Below are 24,916 nucleotides of genomic sequence, written 5' to 3'. Positions count from 1 at the left end.
CTGATTCATTTAATAGTAAATAAGTTAAACTAATTTAATTATTATAATAGGATTTGATAGGTAGGAATGAGCGCATCAGTTTAGGTTGCGGTGAATTTCTAAGATTTCATGAAGGGACTTATAAAATTTTAAAGGCGTAAAAAATAGATTTTTAATAAAAAATATATATATAAAATTAAGATATATATTAATTTTAAATTTTCAAGTGGGTTAATATCCCTACCTAGCTCCACTCGGTCCATCTATATTAATTAATATTTTCATCAAAGTTAAAAATATGAAATCTGATGTGAGAGTTAATACATATGAAAGGAATTCACTTAAATATTTACAGTGGGAGAGGCTATATATAGAGAAAATGAAAGGATCCACCAACAAGTTATATCACATGTTATAACAAAAATTATACCCGTTTAAGACCATTGAATCAAAATTCGAAGGATAATAGGTCATTTAATTATTAATTCAGTTATAAATTAATCGCATTGAAATAAAAAAATTAATTTAATAATTCAATCAAATTATTGTTAAAAATAAATTATTTTATAATTAAAATGGAATAAGGTCTAATATGGTCATATACAATAATAATTTTAGTCTCTAAAACTTATACATTCTATTATTTTGATCTTAATTCAAAACAATTCAACAAATTTTACGTTTTATATTTTAAAAAATTAATCAATTTAGTCTTTATTCCATATTACTTAAAATTGCTCTTAGTATCTTATATGATATTTAATGTTACTAACATGTCCACTATATTTATTATTATATGTGAGACACCAAGTAGGAGAATTAACAAAATATTTCCTATAGAATCTATTGTCGTTCCATGTGAGTCATAGATTTTGTGGCACAAGTACTTTGTAAGACTGCAAGATAGTCTTTGCTTAATCATACAAATATTCGTTGAATTTTAAAATTTGAGGGATTTCACTAGTAACGTGATTGCTTTATGTTGGAATATAATTATCTAACTTTTGCTTCGATCTGATGGACTCGTTTTGTTTGATAATATCTCAAGAGACGACTAAAATAATAGAATTCTTAAATATGAAAGGTTAAGTTGATTCTTATTTTAATATATTAAATTAACATAGCACTAATGATGAATTTATTATGCGATATTTTATTTTATTATTATTTTTCCGCAAAAGCAAAGAGTACTACATATCAAAAACAAAATCTTAGCTGCAAAAGCAGTACTGCAAACTTTTATTGATCTTGATCTTCAGCAGTCACATTTCTTCGAACACCTTTATTGATTATTAATAACTTCAGTGGCATTTCCACAAACACTTGGTAGCCAACTACAGTTTGCATGGAGGTAACGGGGATCCACACAAACAATCATTTCCCACTACTGAAGAAACAGGAAATTGGGTCTTGGGAAGCTGGCCGCACAGATGATTATAACTTACGTTCAATCTTTTCAACTCAATCACCGCCGTAGGGACCTTGCCGTACACCAAATTCCGAGATATATCCAACTCTTTCAGTGTCTCAACGATCCTCAATTTCCCCAAATCAAACTTCAATTTATTCCCGGCCGCCTTAAACTCCACCAAGAAATCTGTTCGATTCAATAATGCAACAGGACTACCTGAGATTTCATTCTCCGATAGATCGATGAAGTCATAAAAGTAAGTTTCTGCCGGCTTCCAGTTGTCTAACTTCATTGTAATCCCACATTTTGCAAGCTTGAGTGAATAAATTATAGGAGATGATGTGACCCATTTCGGGATTTGCTTCAGATGGAAGTTGTTGTACGATAAATCCAGTGACTCTATCCCTTTCACATTCATCTGGGGAAAAGGGTCGTTTAGAGAATTGTGAGAGAGGTCCAGATTGAAAATTTTGGTTAAGTTTGCAAAGGTTTTAGGTACTACTCCCGTGAATGAGTTCCATGAAATATCTAAAGTGTCCAATGCCCTGAAATTCCCAAGAAAACTTGGAATTTGCCCTGAGAGAGCATTGTGGCCCAGCTCAAGATACATCAATCTCGGTGCTAGAGACGATACTGACTCTGGGATTTTCCCGGAAAATGCATTACGAGTAAGTGAAAGAATTCTAAGGTCGGGGAATGATTTGAAAATGTCTGGAATGGTGCCCGAAAGTTTGTTTTGCTCCAAATTCAAGTAGGTAAGATTCCTAAGCTGTTTGATTCCTTCGGGGAACTTGCCGGTGAGAAGGTTTTTGCCAAGGTTTAGCTGAGTTAACCGATTCAACTTAGAGATGGAACTCGGTATGGGTCCAGTGAACCGATTCTCAGCAAGACTCAGTGCCTCAAGTTGGGTTAACCGACCGATGCTCACAGGTATTTGACCCGAAAGCTTGTTGTTCTCGATGTAAACATAAGTAAGTTTGGGTAACCCGAAAAGGATATCCGGAAAAGGACCCGAAATATTTCTTAGATTTTGGAAGTATATACCGTTTAGATCCTGGAGTTTTGAGAGGGAAGGAGAGATCGTACCCGACAAGAAGCTGTTGGATTCATCAAGTTGGCCGAATAGAGAAATGGTTGTGACCCGATCCTCGAAAAGGCAATTTATACCCGCCCAACTGCAACAATCAGTACCCGGTTTCCATGTGCTGAGCATGCCAGACGGGTCCTGGGTGATACCCGATTTGAAGCCCAAGAGACCCGCTTCATCATCCACGTGACAGGTAGCTGAAGCGATCTTGATAAAATAGACGGCAATGATTAAAACAAGGAATGGTGAGAGTGAGGAAGAAAGGTTCTTCATGGTTTGCGATAAATGGAAGTGGAATTGTTGTGTGAACAAAAAGAGTTTATATAAGTGTGGGGGCGGCCATGGCACTTAATGCGGTGGATGTATTCAATTCATGGGCGGCGGCTACACGTTGTTGGTCAAACTATGGTGCTGGAGCTTGTCCGGTGTGCTGCATTACATGTATTTGTGGATAAGGCGTATGATGTGTGCACATCTTATACCATGCGTACTTCAGACGTCATTGGTTATTTTCGAATTAATTCACCGTTTGCGTACATAATACAAGTGTCGAGTCTCATAATTAAGCTATCACGTTTCGTTCTAGCAGATGCACCTTTTTGCTTTTGTTTTCTTATGGTATTGATTTCTCAATAATTTCACGACTCTTAGAGAAAAGTTACGTGAAGAATGTATAATAGCGTATTATAGATTATACAGCTTAGTTGAATGTTCGATTTAAAGAATAAAGGAAGCAATATTACTCAGAATATATTAAAATTATTAGAAATTTAATGTTCTTAATAAATAATATTTGGTTTGATATTACTTATGTAGTGAGTATTGAAGTGCTCATTAGACGCTTATTTATCTTAAAGATACAATTAATTGAAAATTAGAAATTTTCAGATATCATAAAGTTTTTGAGGTATTTTATGATACAAATTGAATAATTGATAGTGATGAAATGAGTCATCCATATCTCCATTCAAAAGGGTAGCTTTTACATTTATATGATTTTCTTACAATAAGTAAATGGAAACTTATTTAAACAAGGAATAAATGGTTGAGATATTAGTCTCATGAAAGTAGGTATCGAAACATTTATTTCATATTTTAAGAGAATCTCTTAACTATCAATCTTGCACTATATTTTTGTATTGACTCATCTAGTATAATATTCTTTCTAAAAACACATTTATTATCGATCGGTCTAAATTTTCTGAACAAGTTTATCGATTCTCATGTGTGATTAGAAATGAATGATTATAATTCATCATTTATAACATCTCTCCAAAAGCTAGCGTTAATAGACTTTATAACTTCATCATATGCAGACATCGAATTTCATCCGAGCCTAAAACAATATTTCTAAAATAATCTGATCTTATCTACTAAATTAAAGTCTATTTTTAACTTGAATTTCAAATCAAGTTATCGTCTATGGATATCGATTTTGGACTTCGAATTTAAGATTTCATTTCATTTCATTTCTTTCATTTGAATTTGGGTTGAATTTTCAGATTTAGGCTCTGGTCATTTGGACCTTCTTTACTTTGGGCTAGATTTTTGCTTATTTATTTTTGGGCTTATATATGTTACCCTAGAAATACAAAAAACCATGAATCAAGCCTAGAATGTTTCAGAGGTTTAAACCCTCACAGAACCTTTTATCACCTCATGTATCTTTAATGGGTGAAATATGATTCATTTTAAAATTCATAATTTTTTAGAGATGAATTTAATCTTTCTTGATCTTGAATCCCTCAAAATTAATGTAAAGATTGTTCCTTTCAGCTATTAGAGTCCCAAGACTTGAGGAAGAGGAAGATGTAAGAATGAAGAGTAAAATAACATATGAATTGGTGAATATCTTTTCACTCTACTTCCCCGCGTGATACAAAAGGAATTCATGGGTAATAAGGTATGCTTTTCATTAATGGTTTAATTATTCTTTTGATCCCTTCTTATTTGCTCTCAATTTAAATATCTTCCCTTTAAAGTTCTAAATAGACCCAACTCTCTCTCAATAAGACCTAAACTTACCTAACAAATTTAGTTGTTCTCTTAAGTCGATCCGTATATTTCACACGTCAACTTTCATATATTGAATCAGAAATTTAAATCATTATATATATTTATTTAATTATCATATTTCTTAAAAAGCATTTAATATCCTCTTATTTATAGGCGAGAGTAGTTTTTTTTATTTTATATTACAAGGTCAATTTGTTAAAATTATTTGCTTTTGCATAAAATTTTTGAATACATCTTATAATTGTTTTATATTTTTTAATGAATAAAATTAATGAGATTTTTTTAAAACCATGAACTTTTAATGTTTTTGTTAGATTCTTATATGTTTTATAATTATTATAAGAGGTAATTGCATCACAGTCGTCAAATTATGATTTTTATTTTGAATTTATCTATAAACTTTTAAACATTTCAATTTTATCCCTAAACTATAACTATCATTCTAAATTAGTCCTCAAACTTTTGTACATTTTATTTCCATCCTCAAACTATGAACTTCATTCTAAATTGGCCCCCAAACTTTTTTTGAATTTTTCAATTTCATCCCAAACTTTAAGTATATGCTAATCACATCCTTTGTTGAGTCCCCTAATTATTAAAAGTCACAAAATGGTCATCTGACTATAGGACGTTGCTTTGTTGAGTCCTCTGACTATTAAAAGTTACAAAATGGTTACCCGACTATTTATATGTTCCAAACTCATCATTTTTCATTAAAAAATTGGCGGTCATCTGAGATGGACGTTAACATGTTGATTGAGATATGATAAAATATGATATCATAATCGTTTAAACTGCATTTTATGGATCAGATATCCGTTTACATTATACCGCCAAGCCACTGCTTAAAAGCAACGGTGTTGTTAGTAGAAATCATTAAAATATGATTTTATCATATCTTAGTCAGCAGGTTAATGTCTAACTCAGACGGATGTCAAATTTTTAATGAAAAAAATGACTTTGGAACATATGAATAATTAGGTGACAATTTTTTAACTTTTAATAGCCGGAGGCTCAACAAAACGTCTTATATTTAGGGGACCATTTTGTAACTTTAGTAGTCATGGGACTCAGCAAAGCAATACCCATTAATTGAAGGAACATTTGTGTACATTACCCAAAACAAAATAACAACCTAAATTACCAACTCGGGCACAGTTTATTATAATCGCATCGCAACGCAAAACAACGCTGTTACATTATTTTTCTTTTCATTTCATTCGATTCTTTTCATTTCAAAACGATGCAAAGAAACCTCGCTCTCTCAGTTCTCGTCTCTCCGTCTTGATTACCGAGAAAGCGTACGGACCTGGGCTCCTCCTTTTATTTTCTCTCGGTAAGGAAACGGAACTTTCAGATTAAATTCTTTCCCTTTTATGATGTGCTCGCTCTGTTTTTTTAGATCCGTATTTTGACTGTTGGATTCTGTTTTCTCTTTTGTATTGTTTCACACGAATTCAAATATTCAGTGTTTTGATTTGAACTTGATTCAATATTTTCATTATTATTCTCTTTGTAGGCAACAAGCATCTGAATAACCAGCACGATGGTTTCCTTTGAAATGAGCGATCGAAAGAGTAGAGCTCCTATGCTGTTTTTTTTTTTAATTTTGATGTTTCTTCCATTCAATTAATGCTTCTATGAATTCGTGATTGTTTTTCTGAGAGTTCTGGTGATTTGGTATGATCCCTTGAAATTCTAGGGAAATACGTGTAGCAAGACTTGGGTATTATATGCACTCTACTGACTCTTTTAGGTTATTATGCATGTACGTGTTTCTAACTGTTGCTTAGCTGAAAATTTCTTTCAATGTTTCATATTATTTTACATTGATGCTATTCGGGAATGATTTGAGGGGGTAATTTATGTTTTTAACTGCTAAGCTTTAATACTCTCGTTCTTTCAATAAATGAGGTATTTCAACAGAATGCAGTTCCAATTATTTGCTCTAATCTTGTATTCACTTTATTGTTGGTGAAGTTTGTGCATCATGCTCATTCGATGGTGCTTACAATGATATTGCTTAAGGAATACAAAGTGATAAACCCTCTAGCATTTGGATTTTGTATATGAGATGCCAATTGAAGACCATTTAGGATTATGGAATTTTCCTAGGAGAATTTTAGAATGATCTTATAATATGTAAATAATATATGAGATGATTTCTGGTAAATAGAACTTCTACCAACACCTCAGATAATGGGTATATGGAACCATCGACTATTTAGTTTACTCTGGTTCTCTGAAAATCTAATCATTTAGTTTAAACTAAGCATGTTTTCTGAACAAAGTATATTGATTAGTTATGTGAATTGTTGAGATAGAAAATGCTTGGAGTCAAGTAGAAGTTGTGACTTACATGAATTTGGCAATTGGAGGCTTTTAACTTAGTTTCTCACTAATATTTTGATAAAAGAAAGTTGAATGAACAACTTTTTTTGTTTGTTTTATACCATTAACCTTCATCATATTACTACGTGACACCATGAAAAACAGAAATTGGGCTAGGATTAACGGGATTTGGCGTATTTTTCTCAATTTTGGGAATTATCTTCTTTTTCGACAAGGGATTGCTTGCCATGGGAAATGTAAGCTAACTGACCTCAATTCCAAACTGTTTCATTTTCCCCTCGAGTCAATGCTTAAATAACACATTTTTTCTTCTTTTAAAATAGATCCTTTTCATATCAGGAGTGACCTTAACCATTGGTCTGAAATCCACAATGCAATTTTTCATGAAGCGCCAAAATTTTAAGGTATCACTCTCACTCACTCTCTCTCTCCCTGTCTCTCTCTCACACACACACATTATGCACTCATTGCTCATTTTTTTTATCATCTGTTGCTATTGAATACAGGGAACAATTTCATTTTTTGTTGGCTTCTTTTTTGTTGTCATTGGTTGGCCCATCCTCGGTATGATATTGGAGGCATATGGATTTATTGTGCTCTTCAGGTCTAAATGAAACTTTAATTATTTTCGCTTATTATAAATCAGTGCATGATATTTGAACATCTCATTTACCATCCTTTTTTTCCTTTCCTTTTTCAGTGGCTTTTGGCCGACATTGTCAGTGTTTATACAGAGGATACCAATTCTTGGTTGGCTTTTCCAGCAATCATTTATCCGATCGGTATGTTTAGTTTGAAAGTCAAGTAAATTTTTTTTATAAACTGTTTGCTGGAATAACATGCTTGTATTCTATAAATTTGTTAGTTCTTGGTTGGTTGGTTGCATGGTTCAAATTCTGTGCAAAATATTAAAAGCATCCTAAAACAGTTTTAAATTTTAAAAGGCTAGAGATTGTTATCTTTAGTTATCTGAGAGTATGAAAGAAAACTTGAACACTGTCTAAACCTTAAGTTCACATACTTAAAACCCTATTTTATATAGATGGATAAAGATGGTTTAGATTGTGGGAGAAACCCATATTTGCCCTATTTATAAGCCTGCAACATACTGAAAAGGAACCTTCCAGTGCAACTCTGGTTTCAGTCATACAGATATAGATCTTAAGTATTTACCCGAGACTTTGCTGGCAGAAAATGGAGCTGGTGGAATGTATATAGACTAACAAATTAAAACTTTGTACACAATACACAGTTTAATTGGCAATGACCTGAAAGCATGAATAATCAGTCTATTGACAATAACAATGTTCAGTCTTTTTATACCATCTGCAAGAAAGTACTTTTTCTTGCAGACAGCTTCCCGGTCTCTTTTTCTATAGGTGCCAATTTTCTCCCATAGAATGCACTTGGGCTTTGCTTGGTATGAAGAATGGAATGAGGAATGATGGAAAATTTATTAATTAAATGGTTAAGATTCAAAGTAAGTTGTTTGTTGTGTTCGTTGCTGACATGTGAAAACCTCGTGAGATGATATGCATTTAACCATCTTTTGTATCTGAATGGTTGCTAAGTTCCGGATCATAATGGCTTGAATCACAGTTGATATGATGGTTAAGAAGAAAATCAGCAATAAAATAGTAAAACTACGAATGGGAAAGATGGAACTCAAGAAAATTTTAGGGTTAAGGAAAAACCTATTGTTTTCTATTAATTCAAAGAAAATAATAAGGATAATTGTTTTGACCGTAAAGGATACAACTCATTTATATAGGCCAACTTTCTTGCAAGCAAAGTTTAATCATAACCCTAAATCTAAAGTACTTAACAGCCCCAGCCTTAGCTTTCTATAATAAATATAATAATTAATAAATACTACTATAAAAATAAAATTGTTCTACAAAATTATGCTCCTGCGTCAAGATATGTGACTCCTCTTTTTATCTAGTGTTGAAGGTGTTTCTAAGGAAATGATTGAACGAACATTTTCCCTCATTTTTTTTCTCGGTGCAGTGGTTAGACGGAAACCAGGGCAAACGGGTACCTGTGTAATCCCACATACAAGAGAAAGCGCAACAAGTGGTAGCCTAGATGACTTGTAAGTCTGTAGAAAATTTCTTTCAAGACTGTTCTGCTATTTTCATTATTAATGTGCTGCTTTGCTGATATGGTGATGTAGAAAATTCATGTTATAGGAGTTAGGATAATATTCTGATTGAAGGAAGAGAAAGAAAAAGAAAAGAAGAGCAGTAATTCTAAGCAACTTTGTGGGTTTGTCTAACCGGGTTTTGTTTGCTGAACTAGACTTAAAGAGGAGAGTTGAGTTGACCATTTAAGGCCATATATTTTCAATTGAAATGGGTCCAGATTCTTTCCATTTATTACTTTTCAATACATTTTAAATCATTGTTTACATATATGATTTTCGTGACTAACGAGTCGGTTTTACAAATGTGAAGAGAAGTAATGGGAGAAGATCTTAAAAGAAATACGAGTGAATAGGGCAGGAGTTAATACTGTAATTTCGTTGTGATGTGACGAAAGTCAGCTTATATCTGGCTGTACGTCTCATTTCTATTTAATTTTACTTATTATTAGAATTATAAAAAGCCAGTTACTACTTTTTTTTTACTGTAATTCGAATTATTGCCAATCGAATGTTCTTGGTTTTAATTTTATAATAAACGTAATAATGCGCAATTAATTATATTTGTTCAATTTTTTTATTGGTTTGTATGCGTACAAGAAGTATATCATGTGTAAAATTGACTGATAACATTATCTTCAACCACTAACCACTGAGGTATCAAAATTTTAAATATATATAAATAATCGTAATTACATATGTTCAAACAAATGAATTAATAATTAAGAACACAGACATGCAAGTCAAAATTTACCTTTCATTAATATTTAAAAGTTGATTTTAAAAAATATTTCATCTAAGAACCCATCAAGTGGCCTTAATAATTAAAAGGATTATTATCTTACTTTAAGGTTCTGGATTTAAGTAGTTATGTATGTGCATTGTGTTTTATTAATAATTAAGAAAGGTTCTAAACAAATAATATCTTGTCGTAGACTATTCAAATAGTTAATCTAAATTCATAGCACTTTAAACGTACAAAAACATTATGCTCATTATGAACATATATTTTCTTTGGTTGAATTTAATTATTTTAAAAAATATAAAATGAATTAAGTAATAATGTCACTAATGCAAAATATTATTTTTCAAATTAATTAGAACAAGAATTTTCTAGAAAAGATATATAGCATTATAGAAGCGTATTAAAATGCATAACAAGTCCTTAACTACTCATATATTCATTAATTATCACAGAGTTCCTTGAAACTCATAATTATTTTATTTCTCCAATAGGCAACAATAGATATTCGTATTATAGAATCAAGTAACAATATACATGCATACTAAAAAATCAGGTAGTAATATACGAGTATATTACATTAACTTTTTGTTGTATGACCAACCCCATGTAGAACGTAATATGACATACAATTTCATACTTCAAACATAAAATATGTTTATCAGGTTATCTAATACATGACATATGAATGTTAGCACTCATAAACAATCATGTTAATATTGTGAATCATCATATCATCACTGTAAACTATCATAAGCACCATTTAATTATCACGTTTATACCATAACGATGAAATTGACGTAACTAAAATTACTAATTTAAATTTATTCCAGGAACATCATAGATCCTAATTCATTTTATGTTATTTTTAATTATTATTACAATTCCATAAAAAAAACTTCAGAATGATAAGCTTTAATTATTTACGATTACACTTCTATAATTATGTAACAAAAATTACAATTCCAAAATAATTAAAGAACCACCTAATAGAGTAATCTGAATATACTAAAAGTTGATTAATTAAATAAAATAAAAATATATTTAACATATTTTATAACTACTTTTTTATTATGTTTTTGAATAAGCGTATGTAATTGAATTTGTTTCTATTCTTCAAATACTTTATATTTATATATTCAAAGAATTATTTATCAATTGATATTAATATTGATGAACAATAAAGTTTAATATTACACAACTATTCAATTTATTTTTTTTAAACATTTTATATAATAATTGAAAAACTTGTATACACGTAACCCACGTGCAGAAGAAACTGTTCAAATTACAGAGAACAAACGACTACTTCAAAAGATGTCCAATAATAATCAAACCTCAAATGACATTCATTCATGTTGATGTTGTAAAACAAAAAGAGACGGAGTCGAGTACAAATAGCAAACGATGCAAGCCACTGAAATTTTTATTTTAGTAACACAGGGCCTAAGAGACTGTCTGTTCTTAAGCTAAGCAGAATGTTAAATTGAAAGTATTTCATCACAAAAATATGATCAAAGCCCCTTTGCAGTTGCATCAAGCGCCACAGTGATCCTCCCGAGAGATTTTGACACCAAAACTCTGCTAACTATACCATCTGTTATATCAACTCGCCAACCTGGAAAGACTACCAACTTCCTAATCAATTCGAGTTTTCATTCCCCGTAAATAAATAATGCGACATATGGATATATACTAAAGGTGCAAAGATATCACTATCAACTTCCATTCAAGCAACAAAGAGTGCTTAAAAACAACCTTCAAGTAGAAACTTGCATTTAACACCCTTCTGTCAGACACTACAACAGGCATCAATGTTAGCATACACAGACCTCACAAGCCGAAAGCATTCAATGCATAACTCCATCTATTTTGCTAAACTCTGAAGCCATAGTATTAATTAAATGGGTGATAACATATCTTAGCACTGGTGCTTAGAACAATGTAGACGCACCATCAATGGGAAAACCTTCTAAACATTATTAATGATATGATAATGCCACCGTCGAGTGCAGTAGACTTTGAATAGACCAAATTCTATGAACATATGGCTACGGTATAATCTGGAAGCTGGCATATATATAGGTCATTACAGGTTTAAATGAAATATTAACTTCAATGCTCGTCCATGTTCCTTCCATTTTTTATGCTGCAACTTTTCTAGTCAAAACAAGAAGGTTTATATTACATTACAATACAACTCTCTTATTTTGCGACTTTATATCCGAAATTCCCACAAAGTCTAAGCATGCTGGGGTATACCAACACCTTTTCTTTTTCCCTAAACTTGCCTTACATCAAAAAGTGGCAAATGCAGGGGGCTGAGATGGGTAGGGATTGTTTCACTCATTCAGATCACCTTCTGCCACCACATTATTTTAGAAGAATACATAAAAATATTGATAGATTAGCAGAGTGACGTATCTCCGTAGAAAAATATAGATGCACAAAATTCCTAATATATCTTGCATCAAGAGGTGGCAAATTAGAGATGTTCGTTGTATTAAATGAGCATATTGCTACAATCATATATATGAATTGGATATTAAGATTTTTTTTTTGAGAACTCTCTAATTACATGATACAATATTGTGGCAATAGAAGCATGGGAGGAGCAACGTTGTCGCTAAAAGTGGTGAGAAACCTCATTTTATTATTATTTGCAATTTTGCACTGAGAAATTTTAGTTATATTAACCAAAAGCTCCGGTATTTAAAGTTGATAAATAATGAATACTCGGTTCTAAATATTAGTGTTTAATGCTAACAAATAAGCCCCAACTTCCAATTATTATCGTAATCATCCTCATCATCATCATAAGTAGTTGGTAAAGGAAGTAAATGAAACATGCAATCAGTACTGACAAAATAGATAAACAACACAAGCACCAACCTTAACAACTTTGTCCTAACAAGTTAAGGGTGACATAATACTTGATAGAAGAGAAACTAACCATTTATCACTTTCTTATTTCCTGGTTTTATCAAGAACTTCAATGTATCTCTTCGGAATTCCATACTGTTCAAGCAGATGTCTTGCAACATCATCAATCACACCACCTTGGATAAGAACCTCGAGCCCTTTCTTACCTACAACACAAATCCAAGTACATAAATAGTGCAAATATGAAGTATCTTGCATTCATGTGCTTGTTTAAAATGCAAGTAAATTGAGGTAAAGAGGATAACATAGAAACAGAAACATTGTTTTGGTTTTAACTTTCCAAAGGTTGACTCATGTTCGAGCCATTTTGAGATTCAAGTAAAGAATTGTTTCTGGTTTAGACTGGGGCAAGTTCAGGTTGTTAACTTCTTTAGGTCAAATTGAATTGACTTCATGTTAGAGTTCTTTTTTTTTGGTTCAAATCATAATTAATAGGTTTAAGATAGGTATGAAAGAATGTTAATAATATGTGAAACGTGACCACCAAACGCACTGCTGATTTTGATATTTTAAAAGAAATAATTGATCATGAGAGAAGCCAAGGCAAAATGTTGACAATGTGTAATTTGATGAAACATGGTGCAAGCAGAGATGCCAGAAAGGTAATCACCCAATAAAGCCCTACCGGAAGATTTTGGGAGATGCATTAAGTTATATGTAGACTGCTAGTAGAAAGTAAAAAATTATAAAAGCAAGGCCAGGACAATGAAAAGAGTCCATTGAAGTATCTTTTAGAATCTAAAGATAAATATAGAGGGACACTTGCAGCTATTCAAACCCTGCTTATGAAATTTTTACTTTTCACTGGCAGTGTACCTAATAATAATCCTTACATATAATTGCCCTTGAGTGTGGGCAGGTAGCCAAGCTCATGAATAGCTCTACTATTTCTATACCGGTCAAGCAATATGATCATATACCAGAAAAAATAAAGCATAAAACTAACCTGGCAATTCTGCCACTGTTGTACTGCAAGCAAACTTCTTCTGCAACTCTGATGCCAATGCTTCTGCACCTATAAGGAAAGTTTCTAAACCTGAAACTTTTGTCACCTTTTTGTTGCCTTGCCTTCGTTCAGTCACTATCTGAACTGTTTTCAAAGCACCTTTCCGTACAACAGATTCACTTCCTCTTGTCACAATGTGGTGGGCCGGCATCCGGCTTATAAATTTTGCACCTAAATCTTTCTTGTGGATCTCAGCAGGATATGTTGATCCTTTCTTGATGGATCCCTTAAATAATGCATCACACAAAGTTGCATCTAGTACCACAACGGCTTTGTTTGTTTGCTTCACCAGATTTTCTTTCTCAATGTACTTGAAGACAATATCAGTAGCTTCAGAAGCTAAGTACAGTTTCCCAGTGTCAGCTTCAACAGAAGCAAAAATGGGATTAACGTGCACACTTGACTTGTAGACCTCTACCACTTCAAGCACCTTCTGTGAAGGGCTTTCACTAGCGGCAGCATCACCAGCCTGACCAACTTTCTCCACTGGTCGCTTTTCTGGCTTGAACTGTAAGTACTCTGGGTGACCTCGATTAACAGAAATTAACATAGCTTCTTTTTTGTACTTGTCTTCTTTTACTGCTATCTGTTCAAACATTAACAATGATCATGAAATACAAAATAAAACAATTAAAAGGAGAAAAAAAACAAAACAACCCTTTCTAGGGAGAAGCCTATGGATGATTTTAGACTTTACTGCTTGATCAAGATTTAACCATCTATAAACTAGGATACGCACTATTTATATCAATTTCCAGCCACCATAACACTTTTAAATGGATTAAATATGAATAGAGACTTAGTTTGAAACTAGACTGTAGTTCCCAATGCCATTAGTATTGGTTTCATAATCTCATGGGAGTTTGAGAACTTTCAAGACTATATATATATATTTTTTTTATTGGAATAGGAGGTCTCATTAAAAACCTCCCTCATAGTTGGCTCTTGTGAAAGAGGCAACTAGCGGAAGGAGGAAAAGAGTACCTCATTATATTAAAACCATGTTTACATAAGATTACAGCTTACTAAATAAACTGTCCGAAATAAAATACAAACCAAAACAACCATAAAGCTCAAACATCAACCAATACCCTCTTTAGCTAGCTTATCAGCCTCCCAATTGCATGTCCTAAGAATCCATCTAACAATAATACCCCTAGCAGAAACTAAGGCCTCAATTTCCCCAACTAAAGTATTGAAAAAAGTAGGGGCAGAAAATGGCATCAAAATCCAGTCAACTGCTGTTTTACAATCTGTCTCAAGGATTAGTCTTCCCTTCAGAGCCCATTCGGAAGAAATGAATAGATCAATCCCTTGTTTAATAGCTTTTAGCTCAGCTAACATAGGAGGACCAGGTCCCACCGCAAAAGAAAAGGTATATAAAGTAGAACAATCCGAATCTTTCAAGACTCCTCCAATACCTCCCTGCAGCCCATCACCTCTTACCGCACCATCAACATTGAATTTAAAGAAATTCGAAGGAGGCGGAGACCAGTTAAGAACCTTCTCCTTATTGTAGGATTTTATAGGCAAATTGTCTACAAGCGATGGATCCCCTACTAGTAGGTCAACTTGAATATTAACATGAGGAAATTTCGCTAAAAACCATTTAGCCAACCTAAACCTGGAAATGAAGAATATGGATGAATTATCTAATGTCCAGTTTTCAAAAACCACTGCATTCCTAGCTTTCCAAATAGACCATAGAACAACACCCTGGAATGAACTTCCAAATATTAGAACACTCCCTTAGATAAGACCAAGAGCAAAGAAAGGAAGGAGGATCTTGGGGCATGACCGAAGAGATGCCCCAAAACCTTAAAAATCTATACCACAACTCCTCTGCAACTGAGCATGAAAAAAACAGATGACGAATTGATTCCTCATATTTGTGGCAAAAAGGGCATAAAACATCTTCTAGATTGACCCCTCTTTTCTTCAATTCCACTCTTACCGCCAATTTCTGATGAGTAAACTGCCATAGAAATGTTTCCACTCGAGGAGGAGTTAATCTGGACCACACCCATTTCTTCCATTGAAAATGACCTCCAGTTCTGCTTGAGATAGTCATTCTACAGGATTTTACCGAGAACAAACCATCCCCTTTCCCCGACCACCCTAGAAAATCATCCACTGATTCATTCGGTGTTATGTTGTCAATCAAAAGCATTAAGGAAAGCCACTGATCCAATTCCAATCACAAAGATTTCTCCTTAGCTGAATGTTCCAAACCCAACCATTAGCTACAAATCCACCAAATTCAACCAATTTTCCCCTTTTGTTAGTCGACAGAGCATAGATTCTAGGAAATTGAATCTTAAGAGTAGATCCATTAACCCAAATATCATTCCAAAAATCAATTGACCTACCATTCCCCACTTGGATCTTTGAATTGGATCTCAAACAATCCCCAATCTCGTCCTTTTTCTCATAGTTACTCCGAATACCTCTCCACACCCATGAATCTTGAAGAGAAACAACCTTGCCTATAGACAGAGAATCCATACTGACATTATGAATACAACAAATCAATTTTTTCCATTGAGAGTCTTTGTCACTTGCATACTTCCAAACCCATTTCCCTAGCAAAACTCTATTAATCATACTTAAGTCCAATACTCCTAAGCCTCCTTCCAATGGTTGACAAACCGTACTCCAATTCACCCAATGAACCCTCTTCTTGTCAGATTCTTCACCCCAAAGAAATCTTACCAATACTGAGTTAATTTTCTGATTGACCTTAAACGGAATTTTGAAAATAGAGAGGTAAAAAATAGGTAAGGAGGACAATACCGATTTTATCAACACCAATCTTTCAGCCAACGATAAAGAAGCAGCTTTCCACCCTGCTAATCTGGTGAAAACTTTATGTAAAACTGGTTCCCACAATAACTCTGAATTTTTCTTTGTTCCTATCGGAAGACCTAGATAAGTCATAGGAAAAGATCCCACTCCACAACCTGCTTCCAGTGCTAAATCTTTTAATCTGTCCTCTGCCACATTAACACCAAACAATTTACTCTTGGATAGATTAAGATGAAGCCCTGAAATTAAATTGAATACCCTCAATACTCTCTTTAAATTCAGAATTTGAGTTGAAGAATCTCTGCAAAATAAGATTAGGTCGTCTGCAAACTGCAGATGAGTCAACTTAAAAAGATTCTCTTCAATACCAATATTGAATCCTTCAAAAAGACCAAGGGTAGCAGCCTTACTCAACATTAAGTTCAATAGCTCACCAACAATATTAAACAGAAGAGGAGATAGACTACAACCTTGTCTCAGCCCTTTGCCCATCTGAAATTCTTGAGTAGGGGAACCATTAATTAGGACTGAAATTGAAGCAGAAGAAATACAATAATCCATCCAAGAAATCCATTTGTCTCCAAAACCCATTATCTTCAATAACCTCAAAATAATTGGCCATTCCACTGAGTCAAAGGCTCTGCGAAAATCTACTTTAAAAACAACTCATTTCCTACCTTTTTTTCCTCCAGTAATCTATAGATTCATTTGCCATAAAAGCGCAATCAATGAGCTGCCTACCCGGAATAAAGGCGAACTACAATGGGCTGATCAAAACTTTAATAACAGAAACCAATCTCCTCGATAAGATTCTAGAGATAATTTTGTACAAACTTCCAACAAGACTAATTGGTCTGTAATCTTCAATAACTTCAGGGTTGAGTTTTTTAGGAATCAAAGTAATGAAAGCATGGTTGACCCCATGCTCCCAACTCATTCCTCTGTGAAAGTCATCCACAAACTTTATTAAATGATCCTTCAAAACAAGCCAGAATTTTTTAAAGAAACCCATCGTGAAGCCGTATGGACCCGGGGCTTTGGAGCTGTCCGAGTGAAACACTGCTTCCCTAACGTCATGTTCTGAAAACCGTACCTCAAGTCCATTTTTCTGCTCCTCTGATAATGTCATGAAATTGAGATTAATGTCCTCTACCTCCAGCGTATTTTTAGAGCTGTGGTTCTCCTTAAAATACTCAAAGGCAAATTTTTTCAACTTCTCCGGATCAGAAATTTCTTCATCAGCCACTCTCAGGGCCAAAATTGTATTCATTCTATTTCTATTTAATGCTGTTAAATGGAAAAACTTTGTATTCCTATCCCCATCCTTGATCCACTTCAATCTTGATCTTTGTAACCAAATACTCTCTTCCCTCCTATGCAACTTCCATAATTCATTCCTGGACAGAATCAACAATCCTTTCTTGAATGGAAATCCCTCCTTGCAATTTGAATTCCAAATCATTAATCAAGTTTTCTAGTTGAGAAATTTTTTCAGAAATCCCCTTTTGAGTCGAAAAAGGCCTATCCCTGATCTTCTGCTTTGTTCCTCGAAGTAGAGAAAATAGACCCCTTCGACCATTCGCCTTCACAGTAGACAATAAATTTTCAATCAACTCAACAAACCAGTCTTCCTCTAACAAATAGTTGTATAATCGAAAAGGTTTTGGTCCCCAATTGTTGCATTCTTCTACTAACACCACAGGATTATGATCCGAAAGGGATTTTGAGAACATTTTTTGGATCATATTAGGAAATTGATTTAGGAAAGAACCACTGATAATAAACCGATCAAGCCTTACCCAAGTAGGAGACTCTATGTTGTTGCACCAAGTATATCTTCCTCCAACTAATGGTAAATCCATAAGATTAAAATGTTGAATAAAGGATCTAAACAAATCCATGGAATGCCAGTTTTGAGCTACACCGCATTTCTCCTCTGTATCCAAATAAGCATTAAAATCCCCTCCTATGCAGAGTGGCAGGTTTAAACACTGCACAAAACACATTAGCTCCCTAAAGAATTCCTCTTTATCCGCTTCTACTGCTGGACCATATACATTTATTAAAACACAATCAAAATTATACAGCTTGAACTTTCCTGATAATGCTATGAATCTGCTATGTTTATGTTCAACATTGACCACAAAAACACTCTCATTCCACAAACTGATCAAACCTCCTGCAGAACCCTCAGCTGGAAGAAAGACATGACCTTTCAATAGATTACCTCCTAACCTCCTCCATAAATTGCTTTTACAGACATTCAGTTTTGACTCCTGTAAGAATAGGATAGACGGCTTCTCTCTAGTAACGAGTCTGGCCACTGCTCTTATTTTTTCTCTTCTCCCAACCTCTAATATTCCATGTGATTAATTTTAACTTAGACATAAAATTAACAATCATAAACTCCACATCAAACCAAAGAAACCATCAGGGTCATTGAGAAGACCCCTTCAATTCCATCCTAAAAATCTCCTCCTCTAGTAATTGCTACCCCCCTTTAAAGGTGATCCCCAACATTTCACAGACCTCCCTAGTAGCAGCAGCTTCAATCCTAGCTTTAACAGAAGATTGGGAAGACTGAGATACCTCCCTGACTTGCTCCACTGACTCCCTGACCATACTTCAAAGAACCTTTCTATAGACTCTATCATAGAAGCTGATAGACACTTCAGTATCCGAGCAAACACTTCCTGATCGACGAGGGGCTATTCTCAACTTTCGCTTATTAGTAAGGCTTTTAGACCGAGGAATACACTGATCCTGCTGATTAATAGGAACTAGATGACTTTCCTTTGCTTTAAACTGGTCATCTTTCTTGTGGCATGAAGTACTTCCCTCTTGAATCTCATTATTTCTATTCTTTGTACTCGAACTTGAGAAGATTTCCTCATTAGAGTTACATAAATTATCATTCATAACCTTCTCCATCTGCTTACCACCTTTCGATTTATCAACTGTACATTTAAACCCCTCTACATCATTATCAATCTGCAAACTAATAATGTGGTCCCCCTCCAGGCTTTTTGAACCAATGTAGTTATGCTTTCTTATTACATCTCCCTGTTCACTTCCTTTCCCCCCTGAAAATCGACTTTCGCCCCCTTATCCTCCCCCTCATCAGCAGCACTCAAGTGAATTACAGGACTGGCATTGGGCTGTAAGACAAACTTGTCCCCAACCCATTTAAAATTAAATGCTGGCCCATTGGGAACCCATTTTTTATTTCGAAATAATGCAGCCTCATTTTCCTCATATTGCACTGAGTCTACCGGATCAATTGTATCTCTCAATCCCAAGCCCAAGTGATTGTCATTCTGACTTGTCTTATTTTCCAAGAAACCTGACAGCCCACGATCAGAATTATCTGCTGTTGACTTACTCGATTGGACATGTCCCCCACTGACTCCATTCACTCCACTGTTCTGTCCACAATTTAGCCAAGAAATGACTTTAAGCCTAGCATCCTCTGCAGACTCATCCCTGTCTTCAGCCAGAGTAGGATGTCTGCCAGATCCCTCCTCAGACACGACATAACCACTGTTCATTTTTTTTGAAAATTTCTCCATCTTCTTCCTTCCCGCTTCTTCCTCTAGTTTAATCAAAACAGATCCCAGAGTGATCGTAACTTTGAACGATCTACCATACGAACCAATCGTCACTTTATCAGGAATATCATAAGGACTTTCCACCCTGAGCAGAACTTTTGCCGTCGAGAGGTCCGATCTGCTCTCTGAATCTTTGTTAAAACATAGAAACTGACCCCACTTCCTTGTAAGCTTTCTTAAGAATGCCTCATTCCAACACAGTAAAGGCAATCCAAATAACTCAATCTGGCAAAGTGCTGACGGAACTCCATCCTCGTTCAAAACTGGGGCTAACCAATCAAAGCATAAGAACAGCTTTTCTTTTTTATTCATCCATACCTGTGAGGCCTCCTCCACCGAGTTGAAAGTAATTATGCATGCATTCCATGCATAACCCCATCTAACAACTTGAACTTCCATGCCTTCTAACTCCAGAGCGTCCTTCACCGAGTTATTCAAAAGAAGACTTCATTATCCCTGATAGTGAACGTTTAACCCATTCCGAATTATCTGATGGAATATGCATGTCCCAAACGTTTCTCACAATTGGAACACTCTGATTGTTACCCGACAAGTTTGCCCCTGATACTGTTTTCCTTCTCAAATCATAATCAGAGTTCACCACATCCTTATACGATCTGTTATCTCTCAAGCTTCTCAACGACACAGCTCTCCTCCCCGATCCTGGTGCATCCTTAATCTCAGACCTGATCTCCAACATTCTCTTCCCCTCCACAGCTTCCCTTCTCTTAACCTTTTGATACTTAGCGATCCCTACTGAGACTCTTCTTCCATCAAGCCACCTCCCATTCACGAACCGGATTGCCTTGTTTCTACTTTCCTCGCGAGTGTATTGGACGAAAGCAAAAGTAGAAGATTTATAATTTGGTTTTTCTAAAAAACGAGGGATGAAAATCCTCAAGATCTGACCATAAGGACTAAAATAATTCCTTAACACCCCTCTGGAAACACTTTTGTTAAGATTATCAATGAACACTGTCCATTCCTCATCAGCATCAATGGAAATTTTTGACTTTTCTCTCACTCTCTCTCTACCTAACGCGCTCATATCTCTCTTCCTTTATGTCTCGTACCTTAGAGGTGCTTCAATCTGTCCAAATCATACATTAGTGGAAGCATAAATCAGAAGTCTTATTCAACTTTCAAGACTATATGGAAAAGCACAATGTGGTTAATTTCTCTGGCGACAATAAACATTCAAGGCAGAACAAAGTATTCTTAGAAAAAGTTGTTTCTCTAACCAACCAGAAGTTCAGAACCATATTCTTAGAAAGTGTCTTATCTAATAAAAGCCCTAAGCTTTATAACTCTTTTTAGTACCTAAATTCACACAACCTCAAATCCTGTAACCTTACTTTCAAATGCAATAATAGAACAAAAGAAAAAAACAAAAACAAAGATGTTACCTTACTTTTAAATGCATTTGTTTTCACCAATAAATTTGTTCTTATTCAGTTTAAGAAACTACATGCCGATTGTCAAACTTCATATATTGAACCAACACTTGAAGAGAAGAGCTTAAAACTTGGCATCTACTTGAAGAAGCTTAATTAGATTTTAGTAGACACCTTAGAGGATGTAAGCATGTCACTTAACTTTGTTGTCTATTGTAACTTTATTTCCATATTTCACACAACATAAATTAACTCACAGAGGAATTAAAGGACATTTCTGTCAGCTTCCAATTGTGTCAAGCTAATGATACTTGCAACATCATAAGATAAAGGCTAGCTCATTCAACCCTAAAATAACAGACTCTGGTTGCTTTTTTACCTTCAAATAAAGAGCAGAATGAGCATTAATCCTAAAAACTGAGTAAAACCCAGATCGGACAATAACAAGAACTATTAAGTAAAATGTGCATAAGTGCAACCAATTAATAAAATATCACATCACTACTTTTAAGAAGAAGAAAAAAATGCAGGAAACAAACCAGTCCTGTAGACGATTTGGCTTGTAGCCACTTCGATAACTTCTTATGAGATGATTTCTTAATATCTAATGTGATTCCTGAAGGTCTACAAGGTAACACATGGTTTGACCTACACCAATCACAAAACCCGGAAAGTAAGAAATTCAAGAAACTAGTGATTCCTGGTTAAATAATGAGAGGAAAAAAAGTGGGGGGGGAACTTCTAAGCAAGTCTAGCCATAACATTGACATCTAAAATCCGTATCATCCCATCTAAAACATGAGAAAAATTGATCATGCTTGTGTAGAGAATTGATATACCCAGCACATGGTTTTTGCTTTTTTTCTAGCATGCAGCATTGAATAGTAGTGAGTATATCTAGAGAAACAAATAAAAAGAAGCAAATACTTTTTAGTTTATTCATAAATATAGGTCATGCTTGCTTAAGCTTTTATGTGCCCCAGAAGTGTGTGACTGGAGAAGAGAGGAAGGGCCAAGAGGAGGAGGAAGATAAGAGCACTACTATCAATTTAAATAATTTTACCATAGTGCGCTTCCAGGAATTGGAAGGTCTTTATCCTTCACTGTTGTATGCAAAGCCTGCAAAAGGCATCTGTCCAAATGGGAATCTACATCCTCAATGGAGAGAGACGATAGGTCAATATCTGATTTTGTATCAGCAACATTAGCCGACTTCAAATCAAAGTCATCAGTTGTTATTTCTTTTGCAGATTTTTCAGAATCATTTTTTGCGGCAGCAGCAAATGTATCAGAAGTAGAATCATTTACGTCAATGGATTCCTCAGTATTTTCATTGTTAATGTAACTTTCTGGCACATCGGATTCATGAGTTGCAACTTCAGATAAATCAGAAGGTTGATTTGATGTCAAAAATGAAGGATCCTCCACTACAACATCCTCCAAGAAACCTGGATTAGGAACATAATGACCCTCAACTGACTCCCTGCAAAGATCTCACAGGCATGTTAATAACAAAGTCACTCATTAATGAACTTCTCATTTAGTTTTCAGTTATACTTGCCAAAGTAAGTCACGGTAATAGTGCATTATCCGTAAAGCCTTTCCACGCAAACCAGCTTTTAATGCTTCATCACTACTCATTGTGGTGGAGCCAACCTGCATAGAAGAAATAAAATTTTAACAACACTGACTAAATAGATAGAAGAAGATAAATTTTCAACATGCTTACTGCAATAGGCGCTGGATTGCCAGGAACTTTAACCGCCCATGGCTCCCCAGCTGAAAATGAATCTAGACCTTCAGCAGGCACACTAATGCCAGGGAACATCAGATCTGCACCTCCAATGACAAACCGAGAAACCTCGCCCCCCTTAAGCATAAAAGAAGGTAAAAGATCAGGGAGCTTCCAGAGAGCAAAAACTGCAACATAGGAAGTTACGATAAGAAAACATTGTACATAATGAAAGAAAGAGCTTCACCATTAGAGGTTTCCAAACAAATTTATCTGAGGTTAATATCATTAGCATTCCAATGGCCTTTATGTTTTTATCCATCTAATTTTATTTTGGCCAGGCTTTACGTTAATTTAAGTAAAGTTGATAGAAGCATAAATGCTAGCCATGCCACGGAAAACAACAAATTTCATCCAAATATACTAGAGAATGGAAAAAGATTTTCCTTTAAACTCTAAAAAGTATAATTTGTAGACGCAAACAAACAAGGTTCTCCACAAACTAATATCTAATTACACAATTCCTTGAGGCTTTCTTTGTTCGGTTATCCACCATAACAAGCACAATAAACGATGGAGGAATGAGTAAAGATACAAACCAGTGGGGTAAATTTCAGAGCCGCGGCCATCAACATCGAAAAATAGCGGGTAGCCCCCTTCTACACCATACACATGGACTCGATTTTGAAACTTGGAAACAGTAATCTCAGCCTATTAAAGAAGGAAAGACGTTGAATAAAAAGGGATATGAAATGCGAAGGAGATTAACAAAAAAAAATGGGTACCTTGGGAGGAAGCAAGGCATCGATGTCAGTATCGGAAGCCATGGGGAATCGGTCTCGGATAGTGCGCTTCAGCTTCTTCTTGTCGGCTCCCGATAGCCTCTGCTGGGCCTTAGCTTCTACTGCCTTCTTGAACATTTTGTTACCGTCGATTAATGAATAAATCTTATGATCTTTCTGGAAGTAGACGATAACAGGTTTAAGTATCGAGGCAAGCTGGAGTGGATTTATGATTTTATAGGGAGAGAGGGGGGGGAGAATAGGGTAAACTACGTCAATGGTCACTTATATTTAAATACTTTTATCTTTTTCCCACATATGTTTCAAAAGTAATGATTGGTCATCTACATTATCAATTTATAACAACAACGAATAGCCTCATGAACATTTCCCAGTTCTCCTGATGATTGAAGTTGATCTTTGAAAGCAAGGGCCGACCATGCCAGGGTGGTGATTGTGAAGGCCATTGGCAACCTATACTTGACATTGTCTCCTGCATCGTAATACCTTCCCACAAGGTCAACTTTTGCTTCTTTTCCATCCACAAGAGAGGAATCTCCCCTCCATTTTACTCTATTATTAGGAGGGAGTTTCCCTGACCTTCGTGCTTCCAAGAAAACGAGGGATTTTGAGAGGGTTTCCTTGTTGTCAAAACCTTGACCAATAACGGGGACTAGACACCATTGGGGCTTGATGATAGAGAAAGACCCCTAAATGTACCCACCAAATTGAAGCTCATTGTTCTTGTCACCATTTGGAAGAGGGTGAAGGACAAGGAGGAGAAGGAAATTCGGGTAAAGGAGAAACGGGGCTTATGGTTAATGAAAGAAATTAATATTTATTTGTACAGAAAAACCAATTCCTTTTTTAGTGGAGTCAATTGTTACTTTTGAGATTTCAATAATAAAAATGGAAA

The 24,916-nt window shown here is 34.8% G+C and overlaps 3 protein-coding genes across 7 annotated transcripts; 1 reads left to right on the top strand and 2 right to left on the bottom strand.

Annotated features, from left to right (window-relative positions):
• Positions 1 to 1,155: 1,155 nt before the first annotated feature.
• Positions 1,156 to 2,773, bottom strand: LOC120133771 (DNA damage-repair/toleration protein DRT100-like). The gene is made up of 2 exons (XM_039150287.1): positions 1,273 to 2,773; positions 1,156 to 1,226 (listed from the first exon to the last, which is right to left on the bottom strand). The coding sequence occupies exon 1, from the start codon at positions 2,748 to 2,750 to the stop codon at positions 1,314 to 1,316; it is 1,437 nt and encodes a 478-aa protein (XP_039006218.1). The 5' UTR covers positions 2,751 to 2,773; the 3' UTR covers positions 1,156 to 1,226; positions 1,273 to 1,313.
• Positions 2,774 to 5,688: 2,915 nt separating this feature from the next.
• On the top strand, positions 5,689 to 9,223 carry LOC120133773 (vesicle transport protein GOT1-like). 3 transcript variants are annotated; one of them, XM_039150292.1, is made up of 8 exons: positions 5,689 to 5,829; positions 6,013 to 6,070; positions 6,990 to 7,081; positions 7,169 to 7,249; positions 7,352 to 7,449; positions 7,546 to 7,627; positions 8,856 to 8,940; positions 9,128 to 9,223. In XM_039150292.1, exons 2-7 carry the CDS (start codon positions 6,040 to 6,042, stop codon positions 8,892 to 8,894), a joined length of 423 nt encoding a protein of 140 aa, XP_039006223.1. In that variant the 5' UTR covers positions 5,689 to 5,829; positions 6,013 to 6,039; the 3' UTR covers positions 8,895 to 8,940; positions 9,128 to 9,223. The 3 variants fall into 3 exon arrangements, with proteins under 3 accessions (XP_039006223.1, XP_039006222.1, XP_039006221.1); XM_039150291.1 differs by having other exon boundaries at positions 9,022 to 9,223; XM_039150290.1 differs by lacking the exon at positions 9,128 to 9,223 and having other exon boundaries at positions 5,706 to 5,829; positions 8,856 to 8,951.
• Positions 9,224 to 11,070: 1,847 nt separating this feature from the next.
• Positions 11,071 to 24,216, bottom strand: LOC120133801 (eukaryotic translation initiation factor 2D-like). Of its 3 annotated transcripts, none has more exons than XM_039150318.1 (9): positions 24,004 to 24,216; positions 23,818 to 23,929; positions 23,216 to 23,406; positions 23,048 to 23,142; positions 22,550 to 22,969; positions 22,026 to 22,134; positions 13,620 to 14,265; positions 12,680 to 12,819; positions 11,071 to 11,425 (listed from the first exon to the last, which is right to left on the bottom strand). In XM_039150318.1, exons 1-8 carry the CDS (start codon positions 24,136 to 24,138, stop codon positions 12,698 to 12,700), a joined length of 1,830 nt encoding a protein of 609 aa, XP_039006249.1. In that variant the 5' UTR covers positions 24,139 to 24,216; the 3' UTR covers positions 11,071 to 11,425; positions 12,680 to 12,697. The 3 variants fall into 3 exon arrangements, with proteins under 3 accessions (XP_039006249.1, XP_039006251.1, XP_039006250.1); XM_039150320.1 differs by having other exon boundaries at positions 11,071 to 11,357; positions 12,684 to 12,819; XM_039150319.1 differs by having other exon boundaries at positions 11,071 to 11,348; positions 12,684 to 12,819.
• Positions 24,217 to 24,916: the final 700 nt, after the last annotated feature.

This window comes from Hibiscus syriacus, unplaced genomic scaffold, assembly GCF_006381635.1.
Source record: "Hibiscus syriacus cultivar Baekdansim isolate YM2019G1 unplaced genomic scaffold, ASM638163v2 tig00110596_pilon, whole genome shotgun sequence".
In the NCBI taxonomy this organism is placed as follows: Eukaryota; Viridiplantae; Streptophyta; class Magnoliopsida; order Malvales; family Malvaceae; genus Hibiscus; species Hibiscus syriacus.
This window is presented reverse-complemented; position numbering and strand designations above follow the sequence as displayed.